Below are 18,635 nucleotides of genomic sequence, written 5' to 3'. Positions count from 1 at the left end.
ATATGGATGAAATAATATAAAATTGAGAAATTTTCCAAACAGCAATAGTGACCACAAAAAATGCGAGAATCGAAACGGTAAAAAGGAAAAAGTGTGGTGTGGTCCGTCAAAAAACCCTTTACCCGCTGGAAGAGTTGAATGATTCCATCACGGTTGTAGCAAATCCAACGGCTACCAAGTCTGGAACGCGAAGCCATGCACTATATATTCTCCCAACTTGTACCATTCTTAATCGTAAAACCCCAATTTTGTTCTTCACCTCTCTGTAAACCGTAAGATCTAGCGTTACAACGCCATGGCCGGAAAAGGAGAGGGTCCAGCTATCGGGATCGATCTCGGCACCACGTACTCGTGCGTCGGCGTCTGGCAGCACGACCGCGTAGAGATCATCGCCAATGACCAGGGAAACAGGACCACGCCGTCTTACGTCGGTTTCACTGACACCGAGCGCCTAATTGGTGATGCAGCTAAGAATCAGGTCGCCATGAACCCTACTAACACCGTTTTCGGTAAGAATGTTTAACGTCTAGCTTTGCCGTGATACTCTTTATGGTAAAATGATGCGTTTCTTTTATTGCTGCTATAAATTCATATTTACACTCCAAATCCGCATCTGATTGTGTTATTCTGGTTATATATTCCAGATTTGGTGTAGGTGTCATGTTGAACTTGTCTTGTTATTCAAGTCAGGGATCTGTATTTTTGTTTTAGAGATGTGAGATGAGATTTCATTTGAATCTTAATCTGATATATAAACTACTTTCATTCCAATTTTAGGTTTAGGAGATCAATTTGATTAGTTATTAATGTTCTTTTGTTTGAGTCCAAGGCAATAAGTGCATGTTAGTATTATTGTTAATCGATGTCTTAGCATTATTATTTCTAACTCGTAAAATTCAATATATGTTCACTTTATTGCAAATTCAGATTTCACGTAATATATCATTGTTTTGCTTCGTACTCTAAGTGTCATGATCATATCAGTGTTTTTATGTGCTAGTGTTTGCTTTCCTTTTTCCTCTCTTTTTATTAGGTTCTGAGTTTCTTTTTCATGAATAAAATGTACAGAAATATGCTCAATAATCTAACTATGTAATGCCCTTCCAAACATAGCTATATGTGCTTGTAATGTGGGCCATCTTTTATGTTTCCAACTACTGAAAACAACAATCGTATGTATGGTGTCTGTCTTCCACATGTTGGGAATTATATCTAAAATTGTGTTTTCATTCAGATGCTAAGAGGTTGATTGGAAGGAGATTCAGTGACGCCTCAGTGCAGAGTGATATTAAGCTGTGGCCTTTTAGAGTCATTCCCGGACCTGCTGAGAAACCTATGATTATAGTTAGCTACAAGGGTGAGGACAAGCAATTTTCTGCTGAAGAGATCTCTTCCATGGTTTTGATGAAGATGAAGGAGATTGCTGAGGCATATCTTGGATCTACAGTGAAGAATGCGGTGGTCACTGTCCCAGCTTACTTCAATGATTCTCAGCGTCAAGCTACCAAGGATGCTGGTGTAATTTCTGGCCTTAATGTGATGCGTATTATCAATGAGCCTACAGCAGCAGCAATTGCCTATGGTCTTGACAAGAAGGCAACAAGTGTTGGCGAAAAAAATGTCTTGATTTTCGATCTTGGTGGTGGAACTTTTGATGTTTCTCTTCTGACCATCGAGGAAGGTATTTTTGAGGTGAAGGCCACTGCTGGTGACACTCACCTAGGAGGTGAGGATTTCGACAATAGAATGGTTAACCATTTTGTTCAGGAATTTAAGAGGAAGCACAAGAAAGACATCAATGGTAACCCCAGGGCATTGAGGCGATTGAGAACTGCCTGTGAGAGAGCAAAGAGGACTCTCTCATCCACTGCTCAGACCACCATCGAGATCGACTCTCTCTATGAGGGTGTTGATTTTTACTCCACCATCACCCGTGCCAGATTTGAGGAGCTAAACATGGACTTGTTCAGGAAGTGCATGGAACCAGTGGAGAAGTGTTTGAGGGATGCCAAGATGGACAAGAGCACTGTTCATGATGCTGTTCTTGTTGGTGGCTCCACTAGAATTCCAAAGGTTCAGCAACTTTTGCAAGATTTCTTCAATGGGAAGGAACTCTGCAAGAGTATAAACCCTGATGAGGCTGTAGCATATGGTGCTGCTGTCCAAGCAGCTATTTTGAGTGGTGAGGGTAATGAGAAGGTCCAGGATCTTTTGCTTCTTGATGTTACTCCTCTATCTCTTGGTTTGGAAACAGCTGGTGGTGTCATGACTGTGTTGATTCAAAGGAACACCACGATTCCCACCAAGAAGGAGCAGGTTTTCTCTACTTACTCGGACAACCAGCCTGGTGTCCTAATCCAGGTATACGAAGGGGAGAGAACGAGGACCAGAGACAACAACTTGCTTGGGAAATTTGAGCTCTCAGGAATTCCTCCTGCTCCAAGAGGTGTTCCTCAGATCACAGTGTGCTTTGACATAGACGCCAATGGAATATTGAACGTCTCTGCTGAAGACAAGACTACAGGGCAGAAGAACAAGATCACTATTACCAACGACAAGGGCAGGCTGTCAAAGGAGGAAATCGAGAAAATGGTCCAGGAGGCAGAGAAGTACAAGTCCGAGGATGAAGAGCACAAGAAGAAGGTGGAGTCGAAGAATGCATTGGAGAACTATGCATACAACATGAGAAACACTGTCAAGGATGAGAAGATTGCCTCGAAGCTGTCTGCAGCAGACAAGAAGAAAATAGAGGATGCTATTGAGTCGAGCATCCAGTGGCTAGATGGTAACCAGCTTGCTGATTCAGATGAATTCGAAGACAAGATGAAGGAACTGGAGAGCATCTGCAATCCGATCATTGCCAAGATGTACCAGGGAGCAGGTGGTGAGGCTGCCATGGATGAGGATGCTCCTCCTGCTCCCAGTGGAGAAAATGGAGCTGGTCCCAAGATCGAGGAGGTCGACTAAACTCCTTACTTGGCTCTCTCTCTAGCTTTTACTATGATGCCTTGGGGATTATAATGATACTATATTTTCATTTTTCTAGTATTTCAAATATTTCCTTCTATTGCATATGTTTTGCCTGAAATTTCTTCCTAAGTAGCATTACTGATGCTGTTTTAAGAACTCCATTTATTGATTTTTGAATGAAGATCTACTGTTGGTCACATGAAATGTTATTATTATAATTCTGGGAGACTACTCCACAAACTTGGAAGGGTGTTATTACATCATGAAACAGTTAGTCCACAAACTTGAATAATACAAGAAAGTGGCAATTATTGTTGATAAGTGGATGGTTCTCCAACTAATGGCGGTTTATATAGGTGGGCCATCAGCAATACGAGCAATACAATATCTATCCACCATCCATGTCAAATTTCAATGGCATTAGTTAAGACTTAAAGTTGACATTTTCAGCTATTAATTGTATTTGTATATTTTCTTCCAGTTGCCGCCTCCCCTGAAAAGTATATTTTCTTATCATCGCCTCGCCTTCCCTAGGATGGATCGAAAAGATAACGTCAACTTAATTAAAATTATTATTAAGTATCAGTATTATTTTTTTCAAAGCTCACACACAAGCTGTCTAATTAAAATGGCCTCTATATTAAGTTGTCCTTTAATGAAACCATAAGCCAAATACAAAGCGAGCTACGTTATCTTATCCAAAAAAAATCTTTTATGGTCATGATAAATCTCAAGACCTATCATGCTTCAAATCACAAAGCAAACGATCTAAGATAAAATATTACTAACACAGTTGAGAAACTGTTGCAAATTGTATCCAATGGAATATATGAAGACAACAACACGAACACCATTGTTGAATTAGAAACATACAAATTGAAACTAAGAAATTACAGTATTATTCAAGTAGAGATAATTAGATAACAGGACACAATGGGAAGTGCAAATCTCTAATAGTACAAATACAACTTACAAGACAAAAGCAGGTGTTGCCTTTGAGAAGATGTGACCAATGAGGCCGCAAACACAGCTCGGAAAGATTTTTATGTTTCATACATTACAATAGTCATGGAGAGGTCGGAGACATACATGAACTTCGTGTTCCTCTGGCCCCTCTCGGAGTTTAGGCACCAGTATCTCGAGCACTGTACCTGGTCCATCGTAATATGCTTCTATCTTAGCATCTTCAGGAATGCGGGTGGAGAGTGGAATCTCTCGAACAAATTCACCTGGTGGGCAGTGCTCCGAGGAAACATCTGTAAGCTTGAATGTCCTGTTGTGTCTCGTAATAAATGGAGTACGAGATGTACTTGTACAAGACACCTTGATGATCCCATGAGTGAGAGTGTTCCTCCAAGAAACTTTCACCCTCTGGAGATCTACAAATGGCAAGCTGATTAAAATAAGATAGCCTCCTTCGTCCTCGTATGTCGTCTTGGCAGCCGTGACGGGGCCATAAACATTCCTCAGCACCCCACTAAATCTATTCAACCACTGCGGCTCATTAGGGTGAACTTCCAAGTCAGGAATTTTACTGGGAGAGTTCACTGCAACATAACAGTCATCATTGTTCGTGTGTGGGAAGAAATCCCTCTTTCTTTTGTTACAGACAGGTGAAGCGTCCACGGTCTCCCCATTGACGTGGCTAGCCAGCTGAGCGGATAGGTTTAGAACAGAGCCATTTAGCAGCTTCTTCGACTGGGGGTGTGGATTGGCCTTGACCGGAGCAAGCGTTCTTTCAAGTTCGAATTCAGTGTTTGGGAGGTTTCTCCACGTACCATAGTCACTGGCCTCGAGGGGAATGGTGAAGTTCAGTTCCCTTCCAGTTAGATCTTTCCATCTCTTCCGATCATTTTCATCAAGAATCTTGAGTGTGGGGGACGGGACAACCTCAACACCATGGACACACTGTGGATTTGAGAGCCCCCTATAGTGTTTCCGCTGCATTCTATGAGAGCGGACAAATCCTCTATCCACGCAAAATGGAAAGGGGCGCTCTCCTTGGCGAGAATGGCCATTCATGTAACTCCTGAGCTGCATTTTACCCAGAGCATTCTCGGGCCTTTCCTTGAAAACCCACATGTACATATTCTCCATATCATGCTGAACCATGAAAGTATCGAGCTGTAGATCAGATTTATCGAATCCAGAAATACCATTACCATCGAGTACTACTTTGGCCTTTGATTTCTCGTTCAGCACAGGCTTGAAGTAAAAGCTGAAGAAGAACCACGCACCCCAGATGCTATCTGCCCTTTTCGCAATCTTCCTCCCTACTTTGGCCACGTTCAAGAAAGTCTCCGTCTCATACATCTGACTACCAAGTCCAACATCAAGAATGTCACACTGTTCCGGGTTCCAATGCAGCGGAGGCGGGCTTCTCTCAGCAAGAGGTAGATTGATGTCGGGTGGGCGGGTTAAGATGATCTGACGGCTCATCTCAAGGTCTAACTCTCCGTGAGCAGACAAGGCACTTGAATCCATGGACAAGAGGGTGGAAGGATGATGATTCTCCATTGACAGAGTTGTGAGAAGAGCATCCCCCATTGCAGAACCTCTCTTCTGCTGAGGGAATATTTCAAGTAATGATTCAACCCTAGAACTACTTTGTCCCAGCTACAAACTACCATCACCCATCTCCATCCAAACCCTTTAATTGCACATTTGAAACACAGCTCCCCCAAAACCCAATCTCATGAAACTATACCCTAAACCCAAATTCCCCCAAAAGACTAACAAGGATAAAAAGTGAAAGAAAATCAACAAACCCTCAAAAGCAAACAAGATCTTGATCATAAACTAGATTACAAGAAGCAAAACTAAGCTAGATGAAAAAAGACCATATCCAATCCCAAACCATGAATCTCCTTGAACCCTCCAATAATATGCAGGAGACATTGCAGCACACAAATCAAGTCCAAGATTCTACCAATCAGAAACATCCAAAAAAGAAAAGATACACTGAAAAATCTGTTCTTGCATCTTGTTCTTTGTTAAATATGAAAATAAAAGCACACCCCACACCACACCCCTTTTCATATACAAATACATGATTAACACAATTATTGGCTGAAGATGAAATGAATATTACCAATCTATGAAACCGAGGCCCAAGAAAAGCACCAAATCAGAGGGGATCTTGGAAGAATACCTTTTGGGATAAGCTTCCACAACCAAGAATCCACAGAAAAATGGGCACTTTGAACAATCTATAGACTTGAGGATCCTCATATCGTTGTTCTAGTTTCTAATACACAATCTATGAAAACCCAGCAGAAAAGGCACAATCTTTAACAGACCCCTCAAGTTTGTAACTCTGTTGAAATTATCAGCACACATAGAGTATGGGTAAATGCATTTGTGTGAGGTGTTGTGTGTGGGAATAGTGAGACATGATGAGTGAGAAAGGGAAAACGCGTGGAGATGTTTGCTAATAAGAGATGGGTAATGAACTAGGAAACTTGGAAAATGAGTTCGATATTTATAGAGAGAGAGGCGTTGAGTGAAAGCTGAATAATACTTTCTGCATTCACAATAAATAATCTTAATTGAATTTTTGGTTTATTGTACTCGTTTAAGAGTTATTTTTGCGATTACATCATAATTCATATCAATACTAATTTAAATAAAAGATTTAGCTCGAAATGCACCAAAGATAAAATAATACTACTACGGCCCTTATTTAGTTATTTTGAATTGGCATTTGCACGTTGCTTTTGGTGCTTAGACTTGAGCGAAGGTTAATTAATACACATTTACCCCAGTATGATTTGGAGGCTTTCCTCTTCTTCCTTTTTTTATAGTAATAAATCTTATCCCTAGATATACTTATTATACAACTATTGGACGATTAGTTTTTTTATATATCAATGTCAGCGTGTATTTAGATTTTGGACCGGAGCAAAAGAAGAAAAATAAATTAACAATGTCTTCATCATAGGCATGAGCTGGATTAAAAAATTTGATTTTTTTAGATGAGATTTTTTGTGACATCCTTAAATTTTTCTTACTTATTTTATATCGAAAATGTTTTTAGTCACACCATCCATTTTTTAGTACGTGCAAATTTCTACCATCATTGATATTCAACTCAATCAATGGTCAATTTTTGATCAAGAAGTTATTGGGTAGGCATTTTATTTGTCCAACTTATAAAACAAAGAGACAAAATATGGAGTATTTGATAATTCCAAATCCACTAGAACATAAAAATAGTGTTTTAGAAGAAAAACGTGTAGCAAACGTAATAAAATGAAAATAAGTGTAAATATCAATATCACTTTAATATGATAATGATGTTAAAGTGATAACTCATCAATTTAATGTAGAAAAAATGGCGACAAGGATGTGGGTGTGTTAACTATGTCTTTGTGGTAACATTTAAATATTAATATACAAATATCAATACAAAGACATAGTTAACATATTAATTGTGTTAAAATTTTTTATATATCGAATTGACGAGTTATCAAAACTATCACATTAAGTTAATTATCATTTGATCACACCCCTATATATTTGTGTATATATTGATACAATCTTGATAATGGGGCTGATAATTATGAGAGGAACTACCTAATACGAACATGTGATAGGTTAGTTTGTTTATAAATGTAGTAATGCATCTAATTAGATTAATATTTAGCATTGACAATATGTATGGCCAATGTAATTAGTGGAATTAGTTTAAGGAATGAAAGAAGTGTTCAAGGAATTTTCATTGGAGGGGTGAGAATATAATAGCCATAAAACTCAGTATATTTTTAATATTTAATTTTGTCAATATACCAACTTATGTACTTATATTGATACAATTCCATAAATTTACTGTATGACACAAGATTTGCAATAATGCTCGACAAATGCAAAATACTACTACTAAATGTGATTGAAATATTTGTATAAAAAGATGATGTTTGGGTGACAAGGAAAAACTTATTGCAAGATTTGTTAGGTTGAAATAATAGTAATAATAATTGTAACTCTAATTCAATCAAAAATTATTAGGGGATTGAAATTCTTGTCATGTGTTAACCTACGATTGGCCCACCTGGAAGGAAACTCTTCGCAATATACGAAGGCAGAAACTTCTGCGCAATTGTTCACACATAATTGAAATCAAATTGAATAGTATTAAATAATACTACTATTATAACATTGATTACTTATCATTTATCAATAATTACCATTGTAAAATTACAATTACAATTCTTTAATTAAACATTAAAATTAATTTTTAGTTGAAATAGTGAATTTTGTATAGTATTGTCTCTGTCTCATGTTACTCGCACTTTTAATTTTAGATCATAAATTCGGGATTGATTACTTTAATATAATAAAGTTAGTATTTTAAATGCAATGAGATATTACCTAATAAGTGAATTCTTAATTAATTTTAACATATTAATTAAATAATCTAATTCTTATTTAAATAGAAATAGTATAAATAGTTTGGAACGAATCAAAATAAAAAAAGTACGATTAACATGAGATATACGAAGTGGAGTACAAAAGAATACTCCCTGTATTTGAATAATCGATTATATGTCCTCCATGAACGCATATAAATAAGTAATTAAAGTATTAAACAACTGTATGGTCGAAAACAAAAGAAAGAAATTGAAGAAATTAAACGATAAACTATGTATATGATATACTATCTTACAAACAGATAAGTACACAAATCTAATCAAAATAAAGGAAACCAATATTTATTTTATTACTATCTTGACTAAAATATCTCAGAAATGAAAAAAAAAAAAAAAAATTCAATCATTCGATATTTTCTCATCATTGTGACGACGCTTAAGTAAAATCGAACTGCAATATTTTTACTAGCAATAATAATTGATAGCCAAGTACTGTACGCCTCTATCATGTATCACTGGTTAATTTTTGGCCTCTAGCAATTGTCTTTCCACCAACAATATCAATTGAGATTGAAATAGATAATCCCATTTCTTTATCAAATAAAAAGTTAATTGGAGTTTTACATGTTGTGCTGCTTATTGATTGGCTTATCAACATTTGCTTTTTGATTAAGTATCAACTTATATACGCTTTTCGATTAAGTGCGATCCTGCTTTGAAAGAAAACAACAATTACGTACCATTAATTTATTGAGGGTAGTTCCGACCCAAACTAATTCAATTTTTAATTTTTGTTTTTAAAATGAAAACAATAACCATTATTCTTTTAATATAATTAATTTTTTGCAAAAATTAAGTATAATAGTTCATAATTAACAATAGTAATTTTATTCACGATAACACTATTTTATATCCATAACAATAATCATTTACACATGTTTTCATAAAATGTGTTGTACATTGAGTTCAAGGAAAATTCGAATCTAGTTCAGACCGATTAGGATCGAGCCAAGTTTGGATAGACCAACCGTGCGGCTGTGTGGGTCTCGTGTTGATGGGTGTTTGTCTTAATTATTTCACCTATCATTGAGGAAACCCTCAACTATAACAAAAGTGATTTCTAATAGATCTCAAGTCACTTATGATCTTGGACACCCTCCGTCCGTGTTTAAATGTCTGATTTTTTTTCTAGGCGAGTTTTAAAAAATGCAAAGAAAAGTGGATAAAAAAGTTAATAAAATACGAATACTACTTTTATATATTCTTTTTGTTCCCGTAAATTAATCTCATTTGTGGACAACACATGTTATAATATATGATTGGGCCAAGTTTCACTCCATTTGCTTCCAGTATCATCCTTAATTTCCACATCTTCCGTGGGGTGACTGATCTTTCTGGATCATGTTAGCAAAATAAAAGGATATTAGTCCATTTCTTGATTAAAACAAAATGATTGTGTATAATTCAACAACTTAGAAAATGATACAGCAGCAGTGCCGGTTCCCACGAACTCTCCGAAGCCGAGGCAGAGATTCCGACACCTCAATCGTCTTCCAGCCGCTGTCGCCCAATTGGGCAAAAGGCCGCGATGCGGATGGCTAAGGGAAGTGCCAATAGGTCCCAAGAGATCCAATCGGAAGCTCCTTCCCTGGTCACTCCCGAGCTCAGCAATCTCGCCGAACTGCAGATGACGCAGGTCATGCTCGAAACAATGGACAAGTGGCATGCAACGACGGATCCCTTGTACAAGCTGATGTTGAAGGATGAGATCGACACTCTGAGGAGACAGTTGAGGCTGCCACCCCTGCCCACTGATGGCGCCGCCACCGGCGACGGGGACGACAAGTCTGGTGACGGGGAATGAGACGGGGGGCGCATTTGTCGAAGCTTGGGGTTGTTTTTTTTTGTTGGTTAAGTTTGTTTTTTATAAAAAAAATATAATCATGTACTTTTTTTTAAAAAATAAAGTGGTTGCATTTTCTCCGTATTCGATACGAAATTTTAATTCCGTAAATTGTTTAATTTGGTGAATTTATGAATTTTTTTTATTGCGGAAAGTCCTTGGGGATGTCCGCCACTGTGCAGTGGGATGTCCTTATGACGTGGCAGTGCTGTAGGAGGTCCTTATGACGTGGCAGGAGGTATTTTTGGAAAGTCTGTCGGGAAGGGCGACTGGACATTCGCACCACTGCGGATGCTCTTATATAGGGGTGGGTCGATACGATATATCGTATCGAAAACGTTGTATCGTGAATCGTATCGAAAATATCGATATGAAAGAATTTCATATCGTTATCGTATCGAAAGTTTCGATATATCGAACTTTCGATATAAATTTTTTTTCATATCGTTATCGTATTGATATTTCGATATATCGTACCGAAATTCGATATATCGTTAAATATCGATATATATCGAAAATAAAATATCGATATATATCGTATTTTCGATATAAAACGATATATCGCGATATAAGGAAATTCATATCGTTATCGTATCGAAAACTTACGATACGATATCGTACCGTATCGAAAATTACGATATATCGAAAATTCGATAATTTTCGATATTTTTCAATATGATACGAGCGATATATCATTTTTTCGGTATTTTTTTCCAGCCCCCTACTCTTATATAATGAGATCCAAACCCAAATAAAAGCATCTGACCTTACCTGATCGTATGTATAGTGCAAGGATTTCGGAGGAAGATTACATAAGCATCGTCTATTCAATTAAATTTGCAGCAATCGAGAAAAAAACAATTCCAAAACTTTTGAGTTCAAAATAGACATGTCAGCAGGTTAAGGAGTATTATGCAAAATTTGTAATCCTCTAGTTTATAAGTAATTGCTGCATTAAGACTTGGGAGTATTGTCTCACCTAACAAGTATACACCTAAAAGATCAAAGTCATAGATTCATTTCTTTATGATCTCTATATTGATTACAAATATAAAAATACGCCTCTTGAAAAAAAAGGATATAAAAATACGCGGCATTAGAGCACTTTCTCACTTTTCCCCTGAAGAGAGGCCAAAAGGCTAATAAATATGGTAAACTAGTAAATAAAAGTGCAATCTTATTAGGATTAACACCAAAGCTTCGTAATAATTCTCTTACTAAAAATAATTATTGTCATTAGAGACACATATTCTTTTATAACGTCATTGATTAAGCTGCCATTATGGAGTCTAATGGTCTAAGGAATGATTCAATATATATAGATTAGGAATAATTAAATACTCCTATAGATTATTTTATTTTCCACCTGCTTAATATAGGCTAATGTGTCTTCACTCATGAGATGAAGCGCGTCTTCTATAAATTATTCTCGACCACAATATATACGAAATTTGGGCCCCTCAGATATAACACAGTAATTTCTTTTATATATAGAGCAGGTCTTTGATGGTAGACTAAATTTAACTGAATCAATAATATAATTGGATTGAAATTGAAAAATAACCGATCCAACATTATACGGGATTATTGGGCCAGTTTGATAAGGGATTAGTCCAATTGATTTGAAAAAAATCCAACTCCTTATGGCATGATGGAATGAAATGAGGGTGGAATGGAATAGAGGTTGAAATGGAATGAAGGTTGGAATGAAATGTCAATTTCCTTGGATTTTCTTTGCATTTTCATCCATTCACTCATTCATTCCATCACACCAAGCAAATGAATAGAATGGAAGTAGAAATCACATTCCATTCCACCATTACATTTCATCATACTAAAAAGGCCCTTAGAGATTCACTTTGAAGAGTTTGAAGGAGAGTGTTGACAATTAAAATTAAAAATAACATTCAATATCTCACGTTAGTGTAAAGAGACTAGTGAACCACTATATAAGTCTATAGGTCTCTCCTCCTAGATTTTAGGATGAAACTCTACATATTTCTATCAATATTGCTACACAAAAATGATATGAATTGAGAACATCGATACACCTTTCCATTATCGATGAATACCAACACCATTTTTCTTTTTTCCAAAATATCACTCCGATTGAGTTACTGTATTCGTTACTACTCCATAATTTAAGAAGTCTTACTAGACTTGTATGACCATGTAGATATGTATTACTTCCTCTGTCCATGAATATGAGTCCTGTTTTTCCATTTTAGTCCGTCCGTGAACAAAAGTCCCGATTCACTTTTACTATAAATGGTAAGAGCATCCACAGTAACCGGCGAGCGACCGGCTAGCCGATACCCGGCGCTAGCCGGTTCGCTCGCCGAACTATTGCAATTGGCGAGCGCGGAATCAGCGAGAATTTCGGCGAGCGCTCGCCGATTCTCGGGCGCTGGCCGATGCGCTCGCCGCCATTGTAGGCTGGCGATCGGCGAGCGATCGGCCAACACAATTTTTTATTTTTATTTTTTTATTAAATTTTCGAAACACTATATATACACGATTTTCACGTCATTTTCATTCGCGCCACTTGTTTTAACGAGTTTTCTCTCTCTCTTAATTTCTGTACAAGAGCAATAACGCAAAATGGATCACAACAACAAGTCTACTCCAGCGACGAGCGGGACTCAAACTCCCACGATATCCACGTGAGCGGGATGGGGGCAGATGAGCTGCGGGTACTACAACATGTACCCTTGGCAGCAGATGATGCCGCAGGGCGGCGGGCAGGGGGTACCGAGCATGCAACCCGGTATGCAGATGATGCCCGGTTGGGGAGTCGGGATGCAGATGATGCCACAAATGATGCCGGGGTGGCAGGCGGGGGTGCAGCCTGTGCAGCCCGTGACGCTGGGGGGGGGGGGAGGACAATGTCTATCACCCCACTCTTGATTTTTTGACTACGTCTTCCCACACATCGACCCCAGTGGAGACGCAATTCACTGGAGATGACACTTTCTCCATAGAGGATTTGTTATCGGGCGTTCGATTCAGAGATACTCTCATTCAGACAGAGGGAGTAGGTCAGGGGCGGGGGCAGGGTCAGGGCGCACCAAAGAAGAAGAAGAAGAAGGGGAAAAAGGTGGTAGGCGAGTCGTCGCAGCCGGCTGATGACGACAGTGCACGGAGTTGGACGGATGATGAGAACGTCGCGTTGTCCAAGGCTTGGGTGTCTGTTTGTGACGATCCCCTTGTTTCAAACAATCAGAGGATCGTCAACATGTGGGCTAAAATTGCAGCAGCCTACCGGAGGAATTGCCCGCATGGGAAGGCATACACCGGGGAGGAGTGCCGGAAGGGGTGGGAGCGAATCAGGGCTGCGGTCTCCTGATTGCGGGCTTGTACACCAACGCCCTCCTGACAAACTCATAGATTAGGATGGTTTTAGAGGTGTTTAACCCATGTTTTTGTTGAATTAAGGTGTTTATAATAGGTTTTCACCCATATAGTCATTGATTTGATGAAATAATGAGTTTGTTGGGATTTTGAAGTAAAAACAGGTTAAAACGGAGCAAAACGGAGCAAAACAGAGCAAATGGATGATTCCAGGGACTTCGCCCGATCGGGCGTTTTTCATCCGAAGAAATGCTCGATCGGGCGTTTTGAAGCCTAGAGAATTCCAGAGAGAAAACCCGTTCGGGCTTTTCGCATCCGACAAAAAGCCCGATCGGGCATTTTTGGCTGTCATCGCGATACTTCCGGATTGCCCAATCGGGCGTTCTTCATATTGCCAATCGCCTGATCGGGCATTTTACACAGATACTCAGTTTTGCCCTTTTTCACTCCGAGTATAAAAGGGTTTCTCACTCATTTTCGAACCCTAACTTCCCCCACTGCAAAATAGAGAGAGAAATCGAGAGACTCAAGAGGATTGAAGGCAAGGAGGCTTCCATCTTCAAGAGATTGAAGAAGAAAGATTCTCCCCAACATCAAGTCCACTTAGGGAGTTCTATTTTCCATTTCTACTATGTTTTCCTTTGATGTTCTTGTATTTACTTTTGTTTTAGCTTCCATTATGAGTAGTTAAGTCTTTATTAGGGATATTGGTGAAGTTTGTATGGAATTCATGGGTTAAACCTTGATTTATGCTTATCTATCTCTTTGTGGTGGTTTTGTTGGTTATTGTGCTTTTTCATTATCTAATTGCTTAACTACCAATTGGATATGTCTTGTTCTAATTATTGTCATTGAGAGATGCTTAATTAGATTGTTAAATAATCAACAACTCCGTATGTTTAATGTTATCGAGAGATGCATAGCTAGAGAGAGGGCTTGGGTCCGTAGGTTTTAGGAGTCGGTCTTGAAGTGTAAGGAGAAGACTCCGACATTAGAGGCCGATCAACGCATTAGATGCACCCGAGAGGGGGTCTAACCAATTAACCCGACCTTCCTAGTCACCCGTGAGACCCAATAGATGAGCATGATCTCTAGGTGAACACCCGTGATCCATACCAACAGATCCATATACCTATCTTCCCAAATTTGTGTGAAAGCTACCTTTTATTTGCTTTAGTTTCTCAATTTGCTCTTATTTTCTTACTTGTTCTTTGTTCTTAGCTCGTAGTTTAAGAAAAACCAAAAACCCCTTCTATTAGTCTAGATAGTGTTCAAAGTTGCATCGTAGTACTCAAGCCGACATTTAGACTTCGAGGATCGATAATTTCAACTTGCCACGTGCTACATACCCCATACACTTGTGGGTGACATATTGATTGCAAATTTAGCATGAGTAAGTTTTTGGCGCCGTTGCCGGGGACTAATTTGCTTTTGTGTTTGATATTGCGATAAGATAGAGAATACTAGTTTCGACATTTACTTGCTTTATTTAGTTTAGTTTTCTAGTTTAGCTCTGATCTCCCTTTGTTTCCTCTCTTGTGTTGTGTAGGTTTTTATGCTCACGCGCTCAAGGCATCTACCCCTTGAGCCGATTAATTTAGAAATAGAAGCCGCCAATAGAAGAAGAGGAGGAAGAAGGAGGAGAGCACGAGCTCAACATCTAGTAGAGCCAATGGAAAATCCAAATGGGAACAACGAGGAAGTACCACCTCCACCTCCACCTCCCCTTGATCAAGACCAAATCATCCTCCAACTACAACAACAAATGGAGGAGATTAGAAGGGAAAAAGAGGAGGAAAGGAGAAGAGAGGCACCGGTTAGAAATGCATTTGGGAACGTTAATATCCCAATGCCACCCATTGATCCAAGAGTGAATGCCAACAATTTTGAGTTGAAGACGGCATTGATCCAATTTGTGGAGCAACGTGTTTTCTCGGGAAGGCCCACAGAGGATCCTAATATGCACTTAGCCAAATTCTTGGAGATTGCCAACACAATCAAGCTTAATGGGGTTCCCGAAGATACAATCAAGCTTAGGCTATTCCCATTCTCATTGACGGGATATGCTAGAGATTGGTTTGATAACCTTGAGCTAGGCTTGGTTACAAGTTGGGACGACTTAGCCAAAAAGTTCTTGGAGAGGTTCTTCCCTCTTAGCTCTACTCTCAACTTACAAGCGGAGATCTTCCATTTTAAAATGAAGAGCCAAGAGTCTATGTTCGAAGCATGGGAAAGATTCAACGCTTTGTTGAAGAAGTGTCCTAACCATGGGCTATCTCCGGGCCATCAAGTGAGCCTTTTCTATAATGGATGCTCGGAATTCATCAAAAGTCAACTAGACTTTGGCTCGAGGGGATCATTCCTGGACAAGGGGGTCGAAGAGTGCAAGAAGATGCTTCAAAGGCTTGCATACACTAGCAAGAGTTGGAGCTCGAATCGAGATGGTTCAATGCCGGTAGCTTCGGTAGTTGATGCGGATGCCGTTAACCTTCTCTCCCTACAATTGACGATGTTGAATCAAAAGGTGGATGACCTTGGTTTGGGGGTGGCACCCATTGGAGAGCCTCAACCGCCCATTGAAGATGTCAATTATATACATTAAGGAGGAAATCAATGGGGTAATCCAAGGAATTTCAAAATTATCGCCCTAACAATGGGGGTGGTAATTATCTAGGCTACCGCCCACCCTTTAATGCGCATCCAAACCTTTCATATGGGAATTCGAGTAATGCTATCCAACCATCTCCATCTTTCGGATTTGGAGCATCAAGTGGGGCCACCAATGCGCCTAGCACTTCAAAGTCTTCAAGTGATGTTATCAATGAGCTTCTAAAAGCTATAATGGAGAAAACCAATGGGATTATGGAACACTCTACCAAGAGGATTGATAAAGTTGAGACGTTGGTAGTGGAGGTCACCACAAGATTGGGGGCTTTAGAGCATCAAGTGAGTCAAATTGCTCAAGCCGTTGGACAAATACATCAACCGGGGCAATTTCCAAGCACTACAATTGCAAATCCGAAAGATTGCAAGATAATCTACTTGAGGAGTGAGACAAGTTATGAGAGCCCTCCTATGCTCGAAGTGGAAACTAAGGAAGTACCTAAAGAAGAGGAAATAGAGGTGGAGTCACCTAATATGCCATCCGAGGATCAACCCGAGACAACTATACCTCCCAAGCCCATGGAAGTCAAAATTCATTTTCCTCAAGTGGTGCAAAAGAAGAAATTAGATGAGAAGTTTGCAAAGTTCCTTGAGATCTTCAAGAGGGTGAACCTCAATATACCTCTCATTGAGGCACTCCAACAAATGCCCGACTATCTAAAATTCTTGAAGAAGATTATGTCAAAGAAGAAGAAGTTGGTTGATTATGAAACCGTGAGCTTGACCGAGAATTGTAGTGCAATCATCCAACAAAAAATGCCGGCAAAGATGAAGGATCCGGGAAGCTTCAACATCTCTTGTGTAATCGGGAATGATAGGCAAACCAAGGCCTTGTGTGATTTGGGGGCAAGCATAAATCTTATGCCCTTAAGTTACTTCCGGAAGTTAAAGTTTGGTGTTTTGAAGCCGACCACCATCACTCTTCAAATGGCGGATAAGTCCGTCAAGTTCCCCAATGGAATTCTTGAAAATGTCTTAGTAAGGGTGAATGATTTTATCTTCCCCGTGGACTTTGTAGTCCTGGACATGAAGGAGGATCCTAATGTTCCTCTCATTCTTGGAAGGCCATTCCTTGCAACTGGGAAAGCTTTAATTGATGTCACCAAGGGAGAACTCACCCTTAGGCATGGAAACAAGACGACTATCCTCTCTATGTTAGACAAGATGAAACGCCATGAAATGGAAGAATCCAAGAGAGTAGAAGAGGTGCCTTTGGAAATTGAAGAGTGCAAGATGATACAAGTGTCTAAGGATATTGAAGTTGAGAAGCCCTTGGAGGAGATCTTGGTCCCTAATTGGTTCTTTGAGCTTGAGAATGAAACAAGTTTGGAGGAGCAAAAGAAGGAGGTGCCAAAAGGGGCAAATAGTGAATCTCATGGAGTTGACCTTGGAGAAAATGACAATCCTATTTGGTGGAAAAAGCGGCTAAACAAGCTCTATTTGGCCGTAAGCTAGGACGGGCCCTGATGAGGTGATTCAAGTGAGCTTGGACCATTAAGTGAAAGCTTGAAGACTGTCGGGCAAACGACGTTAAACAATTGCGCTATGGGGGAGGCAACCCCTACTAGGTACAATTTTATTTAAGTCAATATGTTTTTCTCTCATTTTTAGGAGTTTTCTTAGTGTTTGTTTTGGTGAATCATTTTAAGTGTGTTTAATGCCCCAATTACTTTCAAGCTGGGTATATTTTTGTTTTGTAGTTGTTGGAACAGGAAAATGGGAACGAAACAGTCGAAAAACCGAAGACGGGCGAAATCGGGACTTGATGCACTTTTTATTAGCACTAAAAATACCTGCAAGTATACATGGTAGATATAGTATAGCTAAAGGTTAGTACCGGGATATCGAACACGGGGAATATAATTGCAACTGGCTATTATATACTAAGCGTCAAATACTATCTAGAGAAGCAAGAGAAGTTTTAGGTTTTTGAAAGTAAAACAATTGAAAGCAATCAAACAACTTAATGCAATTAAATCACAAAGATAAAATATGAGAGATAAGAGAATTCTAGGGATGTGGGTTCACAATTATGGTTATACAAATTCCAACTACAATACCCTAGCACAGTTTATATTTTGAAAGGACGAGTCACCTAGCTTATGCTCATGCGATACAAACGTTGATTACAACATTAGGGTTGTCAATCCTAACACGTAACTCCAAAAAGCTCCTAAGACCCTTGAAAAGTCCTCACTCTCAATTAACAGTGTCGTTTTAAGGGAAGCTAACTGTAGCGTCTACTAAGTGAATTTAACTCGCTAGAACTCTGTCACAGTTATGAAGCAAGCTATATTAAATCATACAAGATTGTGTCACTCGATCATGCAGCATCAAAACTACTTAGGGAAGAAACAAAGTAAAAACAAAACGGATAT

At 39.1% G+C, this 18,635-nt stretch overlaps 3 protein-coding genes across 3 annotated transcripts; 2 read left to right on the top strand and 1 right to left on the bottom strand.

Annotated features, from left to right (window-relative positions):
* The first annotated feature begins 156 nt into the window (after positions 1-156).
* Positions 157-3,167, top strand: LOC125221579 (heat shock cognate 70 kDa protein 2-like). Its single transcript, XM_048123722.1, has 2 exons — positions 157-509; positions 1,235-3,167. Exons 1-2 carry the CDS (start codon positions 296-298, stop codon positions 2,965-2,967), a joined length of 1,947 nt encoding a protein of 648 aa, XP_047979679.1. The 5' UTR covers positions 157-295; the 3' UTR covers positions 2,968-3,167.
* Positions 3,168-3,846: 679 nt separating this feature from the next.
* Positions 3,847-6,433, bottom strand: LOC125221950. Its single transcript, XM_048124300.1, has one exon. The coding sequence runs from the start codon at positions 5,515-5,517 to the stop codon at positions 4,021-4,023; it is 1,497 nt and encodes a 498-aa protein (XP_047980257.1). The 5' UTR covers positions 5,518-6,433; the 3' UTR covers positions 3,847-4,020.
* An 8,832-nt stretch (positions 6,434-15,265) lies between these two features.
* On the top strand, positions 15,266-18,023 carry LOC125220986. Its single transcript, XM_048123110.1, has 3 exons — positions 15,266-16,130; positions 16,268-17,703; positions 17,958-18,023. Exons 1-3 carry the CDS (start codon positions 15,266-15,268, stop codon positions 18,021-18,023), a joined length of 2,367 nt encoding a protein of 788 aa, XP_047979067.1.
* The last annotated feature ends 612 nt before the right edge of the window (positions 18,024-18,635 follow it).

This window comes from Salvia hispanica, chromosome 4 (assembly GCF_023119035.1).
Source record: "Salvia hispanica cultivar TCC Black 2014 chromosome 4, UniMelb_Shisp_WGS_1.0, whole genome shotgun sequence".
Lineage (NCBI taxonomy): Eukaryota > Viridiplantae > Streptophyta > Magnoliopsida > Lamiales > Lamiaceae > Salvia > Salvia hispanica.
Note: the sequence above shows the minus strand (reverse complement) of the source record. Positions and strands in the feature narration are given on the sequence as shown.